General features: G+C 49.6%; 2 protein-coding genes across 2 annotated transcripts; both read right to left on the reverse strand.

Annotated features, from left to right (window-relative positions):
- Positions 1 to 3,107: 3,107 nt before the first annotated feature.
- On the reverse strand, positions 3,108 to 3,512 carry LOC125374127 (glycine-rich RNA-binding protein-like). The gene has a single exon (XM_048384921.1). It carries the CDS (start codon positions 3,510 to 3,512, stop codon positions 3,108 to 3,110), a length of 405 nt encoding a protein of 134 aa, XP_048240878.1.
- A 27-nt stretch (positions 3,513 to 3,539) lies between these two features.
- LOC125374128 (glycine-rich cell wall structural protein 2-like) lies at positions 3,540 to 4,427 on the reverse strand. The gene has a single exon (XM_048384922.1). The coding sequence runs from the start codon at positions 4,425 to 4,427 to the stop codon at positions 3,540 to 3,542; it is 888 nt and encodes a 295-aa protein (XP_048240879.1).
- Between the last annotated feature and the right edge of the window lie 5,528 nt (positions 4,428 to 9,955).

Genomic DNA, 9,955 nt, shown 5'->3' on the forward strand with positions numbered 1-9,955 from the left:
CATCAATAAGAACCTATACAGTGATATCCCAACAATGAAACCCCACTAATACGGAACCCTGACATCCGGACAATATATGTCAGGGACGTCTCGATACATTAGAAATATGTTTCTCCGAGATATCTATTCTCTTATGCGGACATTTGTTAATATGGGGATTTTCACTGGGAGCAATACCCTATGCATTAACGAGGTTTCACTGCATGGCAACAGGCCAGGTCCCGTTTCATAAAGAAATATTAACGGTGTGACTATTCAACGTTGAAGAATGAAGAAAAACATTTACAAAAATATTAGTTGTATGGTGTTTCCAGTTTCAGGTAGGCGACAGGTTGGTGTCACGGTTAGCGCGCTCGCCGTTTCGCTACTCGCACGGGTTCATGTCCCCCAGGCAAACCGTGAAACCTGATCGCCGTATCCGAGCCTGAGCATCAATGAATACATCCAACGCGGCCTCTGGGACTTTTCGACGTCATTGATCCGCACAACAGCTTGCTGGCTGTTATACATATGAAATACACACAGCAGGTGTGGTAGCATCACAGAGCATCACAGAGCATTACAGAGCATTACAGAGCATCATGTACCCATGTCGGGATTCGAACCCGGGTCTTCGGCGTGACGAGCGAACGCCTGAACCACTAGGCTACCCGACCGCCCCCCGGAACCGGGAAGGGACGGACCAAAACATAAGAACACTATAACTAGACGCTGGCGTCTCTGTCAGAGCTTAACGGGGCATGTGTTGTAGTGACTGATGGAACACACACACGCACGCACGCACGCACGCACGCTATCACGCACACACACACACACACACACACACACACACACACACACACACACATATATATATATATATATATATATATATATATATATATATATATACATATATAACACATAACACACATCCCTAACACACAACTAACACACACATTTAACACACAAACACCTTATAAACACACAACTTACACACACACGCTCCTAACACGCACACAAACACGACTCACACAGGCACACACAACTAACACACAAACACACCTAACACACACACAGAGACACACACAACTAACACACCTTAACTACATCAGCACCATTCACCATTATGACGTTTCTCCATTTGTTTTAAAGCATACGGAAATGTGGATTGGGTGTCTCTATGTCATTGCTATGCTATCCACCACTGGTGGTCCGTAAAATATAAAACTCCACACGGACTTGTAAAATTCGGAATTTCCGCTGAAAAGGAAAGCACATGAAGAAAGCGCATCCCTCACCCTGACCAACCTAACCCTCCAACCTAACCCTCCACCCTGACCCTCCATTCTGACCCCCAACATGACCCTCCACCCTGACCCTCCACCCTGACCCTCCATCCTGACCCACCCTGACCCTCCACCCTGACCCTCCATCCTGACCCTCCATCCTGACCCTCCACCCTGACCCTCCATCCTGACCCTCCACCCTGACCCTCCACCCTAACCTCCATCCTAACCTCCACCACGACCCTCCACATTGACCAACATGACCCTCCACCCTAACCTCCACCCTAACCCATCACCCTGACCCTCCACCCTGACCCTCCACCCTGACCCTCCATCAATACCCTCCATCCTGACCCTCCACCCTGACCCTACACCAAGACCCTACACCCTCACCCTCCATCCTGACCCTCCACCCTGACCCTCCACCCTGACCTCCACCCTAACCTCCACCCTCACCCTCCATCCTGACCCTCCACCCTGACCCTCCACCCTGACCCTACACCCTGACCCTCCACCCTCACCCTCCATCCTGACCCTCCACCCTGACCTCCACCCTCACCCTCCATCCTAACCTCCACCCTAACCTCCACCCTCACCCTCCATCCTGACCCTCCACCCTGACCCTCCACCCTGACCCTCCACCCTGACCCTCCACCCTCACCCTCCATCCTGACCCTACACCCTGACCCTCCACCCTGACCCTACACCCTCACCCTCCATCCTGACCCTACACCCTGACCCTCCACCCTGACCCTACACCAAGACCCTACACCCTGACCCTCCATCCTGACCCTCCACCCTGACCCTCCACCCTGACCTCCACCCTAACCTCCACCCTCACCCTCCATCCTGACCCTCCACCCTGACCCTCCACCCTGACCCTACACCCTGACCCTCCACCCTCACCCTCCATCCTGACCCTCCACCCTGACCTCCACCCTCACCCTCCATCCTAACCTCCACCCTAACCTCCACCCTCACCCTCCATCCTGACCCTCCACCCTGACCCTCCACCCTCACCCTACACCCTCACCCTCCACCCTCCACCCTCACCCTCCATCCTGACCCTACACCCTGACCCTCCACCCTGACCCTACACCCTCACCCTCCATCCTGACCCTACACCCTGACCCTCCACCCTGACCCTCCACCCTGACCCTCCACCAAGACACTACACCCTCACCCTCCATCCTGACCCTCCACCCTGACCCTCCACCCTGACTCTCCACTAAGACCCTACACCCTGACCCTACACCCTGACCCTACACCCTGACTCTCCACTAAGACCCTACACCCTCACCCTCCATCCTGACCCTCCACCCTGACCCTCCACCCTGACCCTCCACCCTGACTCTCCACTAAGACCCTACACCCTGACCCTACACCCTGACCCTACACCCTGACCCTCCACCCTGACCCTCCACCCTGACCCTCCACCCTGACCTTCCACCAAGACCCTCCATCCTAACCCTCCATCCTGACCCTCCACCCTGACCCTCCACCCTGACCCTATACTCTGACCCTCCACCAAGACCCTTCACCCTAACCCTCCATCCTGACCCTCCATCCTGACCCTCCACCCTGACCCTCCACCCTGACCATCCTGACCCTCCACCCTGACCCTCCATCCTGACCCTCCACCCTAACCTCCACCACGACCCTCCACCCTGACCCTCCAACATGACCCTCCACCCTAACCTCCACCCTAACCTCCACCCTGACCCTCCACCCTGACCCTCCACCAATACCCTCCATCCTGACCCTCCACCCTGACCCTCCACCAAGACCCTACACCCTGACCCTCTACCCCGACCCTCCACCCTGACTCTCCACAAGACCCTACACCCTGACCCTCCACCCTGACCCTCCACCCTGACTCTCCACTAAGACCCTACACCCTGACCCTACACCCTGACCCTCCACCCTGACCCTCCACCCTGACCTTCCACCAAGACCCTCCATCCTAACCCTCCATCCTGACCCTCCACCCTGACCCTCCACCCTGACCCTATACTCTGACCCTCCACCAAGACCCTCCACCCTGACCCTCCATCCTGACCCTCCACCCTGACCCTCCACCCTGACCCTATACTCTGACCCTCCACCAAGACCCTCCACCCTGACCCTCCATCCTAACCCTCCACCCTGACCCTCCACTCTGACCCTCCATCCTAACCTCCACCCTAACCTCCACCCTGACCCTCCATCCTGACCTCCACCATAACCTACACCCTGACCCTCCATCCTGACCCTCCACCCTGACCCTCAACCCTACCCTCCGCCCTGACCCTCCGCCCTGACCCTCGACCCTGACCCTACACCCTGACCCTCCACCCTGACCCTCGACCCTGACCCTCCACCCAGACCCTCCGCCCAGACCCTCAACCCTGACCCCCTGACCCTCCATCCCAACCCTACAACCTGACCCTCCGCCCTGACCCTCCGCCCTGACCCTCCACCCTGACCCTCCACCAAGACCCTCCACCAAGACCCTCCACCCTGACCCTCCGCCGTGACCCTCCGTCCTGACCCTCCACCCTGACCCTCCACCCTGACCCTCCACCCTGACCCTCCACCCCGACCCTCCACCCTGACCCTCCACCCAGACCCTCCACCCTGACCCTCCACCCTGACCCTCGACCCTGACCCTCCACCCAGACCCTCCGCCCAGACCCTCAACCCTGACCCCCTGACCCTCCATCCCAACCCTACAACCTGACCCTCCGCCCTGACCCTCCGCCCTGACCCTCCACCCTGACCCTCCACCAAGACCCTCCACCAAGACCCTCCACCCTGACCCTCCGCCGTGACCCTCCGTCCTGACCCTCCACCCTGACCCTCCGCCCTGACCCTCCACCCTGACCCTCCACCTTGACCCTCGCCCTGACCCTCCACCCTGAACCTCCACCCTGACCCTCCACTCTGACCCTCCACCTTGACCCTCCACCCTGACCCTCCACCAAGACCCTCCATCCTGACCCTACACTCTGACCCTCCACCAAGACCCTCCACCCTGACCCTCCACCCTGACCCTCCGCCCTGACCCTCCACCCCGACCCTCCATCCTGACCCTACACTCTGACCCTTCACCAAGACCCTCCACCCTGACCCAATACTATTCCAATGGGAAGCGAGGGTGTTTTTGCAGTATTTCAACATTATCCCTGAAGATAGCAGCAATATCGTCAACCTCAGACTTTTTTTGTACATACAATTATTTTGCCATAATGGTATCGTCAAACGTATTCGTTCACATCAACAGTTCCGACACCTGCATACCACGGTGAATGCGTATCACTTGACGGGTCTTGAGCAAGGACAACGGGTGCTCTTGTTATTCATTAAAGTTCATGCGACACGGAGGAGCATGACTGTCATCTGACGATATAGGAAAAAAACCATTTGAAATAACTTTCAGTTGGGCGGTTTACCGTGCGTTCTTTCTGATTCAATGAATGTGATATGTATTCACGTTGGGCCATGTCAACCGCAACACTTGCTAATACACGTTCTCCAAGCAAGCGTGCTTTTTCCCCCAGGTTACTTTGCATAAATTTTAATAATCTATGTGTGTGTCTATTTTCCTGGTCAGGTGTTTGTTTCTCCATTTTAATGATCTAATGTGTGTCTACTTTCCTGGTCTGGTGTTTATCCATTTTAATGGTCTAATGTGTGCCTACTTTCCTAGTCTGGTGTTTATCCATTTTAATGGTCTAATGTGTGTCTAAATTCCTGGTCTAGTGTTTATCCATTTTAATGGTCTAATGTGTGTTTACTTTCCTGGTCTAGTGTTTATCCATTTTAATGGTCTCATGTGTCCAGGTAGATTTTCAGTTTTGGATGATGAAAGTACGGCAGCAGCTGCTCAGATTTTTAGTAACATTTCCGGAAAGGCTCACTTTTAGTAATCATCTTTGTTGGCAATCGTAACTTCTGTGTGACTTGTCAGCACATTAGTGTACCATGGTGCCACCAAATAACCCCATACAAAGTTGTACTCGTCGTTGTCGCCCGGTAAGCCAGGCGCCACGTTGAATTATTTTAGAAAGGGAGACGGCAAGGTGAGGGAATTGGACCATGGCTTTTGTACTGTAATTGTTGCCATATTCCATGAAAGACGTTGCCTAGTAACAGCTGTACAAACACGGATAATGGTTTGTTCATAATTATGTTTTCTGAAATGGTACACTGTTTGTAAATAATCTCTTTCAATGAAAAAAGTTGCCCCAGGGTCGACAAAGTGTCCACACATCCAGTAAAAAATGAAAGTGGAGAATCAGGCAATTCATAACCCTATTTGCAGATACATCGCACCCACCCGCCCTTACCCCCACCCTTAGCCCAGGCTCAATTCCACCCAACTCAGGGGTCCATACATAATACATATTTTCAGACAATTAATGATGCGCGGTTGCAAGGGACAATGGCAATCTAACAATAGGGTAGATGTTGAACAATGTAACACACCTGCTGGTCACCAGGTCAGCATGGTAGATATCATTCGTGAATACCAGATCGATACCCGACACAATACCCACGCGATCAATACCCGACACAATAGTAACAACAAATGTGTATATGACTATTGTAGGTCGAATGTCAACATGGTGTAAATGATGGCCATTAAAGGTCTCTGACATCCGTCACCTCGCTATTCGTCACTGTGTTCTGTGACGGAGAGAATACAATCACTGGAGCAGATAACGCCATTAGAAAATGGTGTACCTTTGAATAAGGTTATATATACTGAGCCGCAAAGGAAACGTCACCATGGATAGATATATGAGAAACCTTATTTGTCCAAACACTGTAAACATACATTGAGACATATTAAAAAGATGAAACTTGGCAAAACCGATCATCAAGGTTGATATTAAAGTGTCAAATGTTCTTAAAGTGAAACACAACACTAGTCTCTGAGAAAATGGCATCACAAGTCAGTTTCTCGTGTGTCCGCAATGTGCATTGATGACTGCGGTGCAACGTCGATTCATGGAATGGATGAGGCGGTTGATGAAGGCCACTTGAGCCCACACTCTGAGGAACGCCTGACGCAGTTCAGCTGCAGTTGTCGGCCTTGTTCAGACGTCATTCAGCCGTCTTTGAATCTCGTCCCACAGGTGCTCAATTGGATTTAAATCGGGACTGAGGGCAGGCCACTTTATGGTTCTGATGCCATTCTGCTGGAGGAAGTCTCTTATTTCTCTCGCAGTTTGGGCACGGGCGTTATCATGCTGAAACTCGTGGTTGCGGCGACGTGCCAAATGAGGAATGGCGTGTGGTCTCACGACTTGATCAATGTACCGAGCAGCTGTGACACCATTGCCTCTCCCTGGACCGATGTTCTGGAAGACCACAGGGCCGACCCTCTGTGCAAGACCAATTCCACCCCACACCATGATGCTCGGACCACTCCACGAGTCTCTCTCAACAACACAAGCATCCGAATAACGTTCCCCACTGCGTCGCCAGACTCTCCCTCTGCCATCTGCTGTGTACAGTAACGGCTCTGGTCTGAGAAGAGGACTCTTCTCCACTGCTGGTGGCGCCAATGTTGGTGCTATGTTGCCCACTGGAGACGGTCCCGGCAATGACGTGGTGTCAGGGTCCTCGGTGTGGCCTGTCACAGTGGAGGTGTCTGCTCGTCGATCGTCGACGCACGGTGTCCGCACTAATGTGTCGCTGGTGTGTCCCCATGGTCTGTCGAGCAGTTTCCGCAGCAGTAACAAAGCAATCTTGAAGATGCTGTCGCACAATCTGACGATCCTGACGTCGGGTGGTGACCCTTGGTCTTCCACTATGTGGTCGGTCATCTGTAGTGTTGGTGGTCTGGTACCGTTGCTGGAGCCTGTATATGGTCCTTACATGGACTTAAAATGCATTGGCTTCTAGCCGGGCGGTTTGTCCAGCTTGCAATAGTCGAAGGGCTTGGTGTCGCTGACTTCTTGTCAATCTTGGCATGTGATAGCAATTCAATAACGAATGAATGTTATCCGATCTGGGTGGATTCTTATAGGGCAAGACATGGGGGAACTCACGTGCATCGGGTTACCATTGCCGTTGCCGTGATGCGTTAGGGCGATCGCTTTTATTGTCAACTGCTTTGTTTTTTTATCATCTAATTTCATTTTTCAGGACAAGGTAATGTTAAATTTTAGAAACGTTGACAAAAATTACCCAGATATTTAAATGACAACTTCTCATCCAATGTTACTTGGGGTGACGTTTCTTTTGCGATTCAGTATATATCGGCTCTCGATGCGGGAATAAAGGAGGTATATACGGATACACATAAATAAATGTCTCATTAGGCTGTCAAAGACACACAGACTCTCTTACAAAAAGTCACTACCACTACTACCACTACTACTACTTGTACCGCTACTCCTACTACTGCTACCACTACTACAACTACTACTACTACTACCGCTACTCCTACTACTGCTACCGCTACTACAACTACTACTACTACTACCGCTACTCCTACTACTGCTACTGCTACTACAACTACTACTACTACTACCGCTACTCCTACTACTGCTACTACAACAACTACTGCAACAATTACTAGTACTACTTCCACCACCAAAACCACAACTACTGCTGCTACTACTGCTACTGCTGCTGCTGCTACTACTTCTACTACTACTACTACCTTTGCTGCTGCTGCTACTACTACTACTACTACTACCGCTACTACTACTACTTCTACTATAACAACTACTACTGCAACAATTACTTGAACGTCCACCACCACCACCACCACTATCACTACTACTACAGCTACTGCTGCTGCTATTACAACTGCTTCTACCATCATCACCACCACCACTACTACGCCTGCTGCTGATACTACTACTACTACTACTACTACTACTACTATTGCTACTATAACAACTACTACTACTACCAATACTACTACCGCTACCACTAGCGTTACTACTACTACTACTACTACTTTTGCTACTACAACAACTACTACTAATGATAATAATAATAACGGTAATGATAGTGATTGTACCAATAGCCTATAACGTATTCTTAGTGATACATCACTATTATAATAAGAGGTGTTTTATTTCCGTGATGTCTGTCTGTACATTTGCCCATGATACACATGGAGGAACACGCTACTTAATATTTGAACGTTTTAACAATGACTGACATTTATATATTATACGCTGTAGCAGGATCACGAGGGGTACATGGGGTTTTATGCGAACGGTATAAAACCTAACGAGGGACGCCTTACACCCTATGTACCCCAAGTGATCCTGCTACAACGAATTTATCTTACCGAAATGGTTTTTTTATATGACATTGTAAAAGAATTAAAACAAATTCAAAATTGATAGAAAACAGATGTTCGATTGAGCGATGGTTAGCTTGTGCTATGTCAAGTGACTTTCATTGACACGGAAAAAGCTTGCAGCTGTTTGCTTCGTATGTGGGTATGCGGGATTTATTCTGCCTCAGAAATCCACGTGCAGCCTGACTTGTTCGTGGCGGGGTATAAGGAAGTTATTCACAAGCTGAGAATTGTTTCCTGTTTTCCCTTCAGGGCGGGATACATATTATTTTATGATAACCTGGACCAATCGGATCTTATCATTCGGATACGGAGGCATGATGAAATGGTATGTGCAGAGCATTCATGTGGTACATACGTAATTCTAAACTGAAAATGGAAAGGTCATAAAAGCGGAAAATGACACAACGTCAACTCAATTACTACTCTCGAATTCCTAGGCACATGAGCATGTCGTCCAACATCAATTAAAAGGCTTGTCATAAGAGGCAACTAACGGGATCAGGTGGTCAGGCTCGTTGACTTGGTTGATGCATGTCATCGTATCCCAATTGCGTGGATCTATGTTCAAGATATCAATCGCTGGATTGTCTGGCCCAGACTCTATTATTTACAGACCGCCGTCATAAAGCTGGAATATTGCTGAGTGCGGCGTTAAACAACAAACAAACAATTAAAAGTTCATGCGAGGAGCATCGTAACAGTTACAGAGCATGTCTAATTAAGTTAAGATTAATATCCAACATTTACTGTAATGTAGCCAGTATACCGTTATTAATGCTTATGAGCGCACGAGTATCATGACAGAGATTGATTCCGTTTCTTTCGTTCTGACGAATCCTATCATTGGGATGTTGTAGGTTAACGCTGCAAACCACATTTTTTTCCAGACAAGCAATCAAATGTTCCTGTCACACTTGTAGTTAAAATGGCTCCGGTTTCAAAAGAATTGCGTGGGTCAGTCGGTTAATAGATCACCGTCCTAATGACGCGTGGCAACTGGATCTAGACCTACAAGATTGCTTTCCAATTTAGGAACAATAAATGGTTTTAGCAGTATACACAAGATAATGATGCGTTCTCATGCGACGCTGTTGACGAATACTGTTGACACTGTCGGCACAGACGGGCCGGGTTATCTTCATCATACAGAGATGAACGAGGAAATGATGAAATGATGATTTTTTTCAATTAATATCATTTTTTCTTGCATACCAAACATAGATTTAGATTCATTTTACAAATTCTGCTATGTATGTGACAAAATGTCTGCTAAAATCACAAACTACTTTACATAAGTTTTGTTTTAACTTGTTTGTAGTTTAATGCCGCACTTAGCAATATTCCAGCTATATGACGGCGGTTTGTAAATAATCGA

The sequence above is a fragment of the Haliotis rufescens genome, unplaced genomic scaffold (assembly GCF_023055435.1).
Source record: "Haliotis rufescens isolate VD_foot unplaced genomic scaffold, xgHalRufe1.0.p SCAF_52, whole genome shotgun sequence".
NCBI classification, from domain to species: domain Eukaryota; kingdom Metazoa; phylum Mollusca; class Gastropoda; order Lepetellida; family Haliotidae; genus Haliotis; species Haliotis rufescens.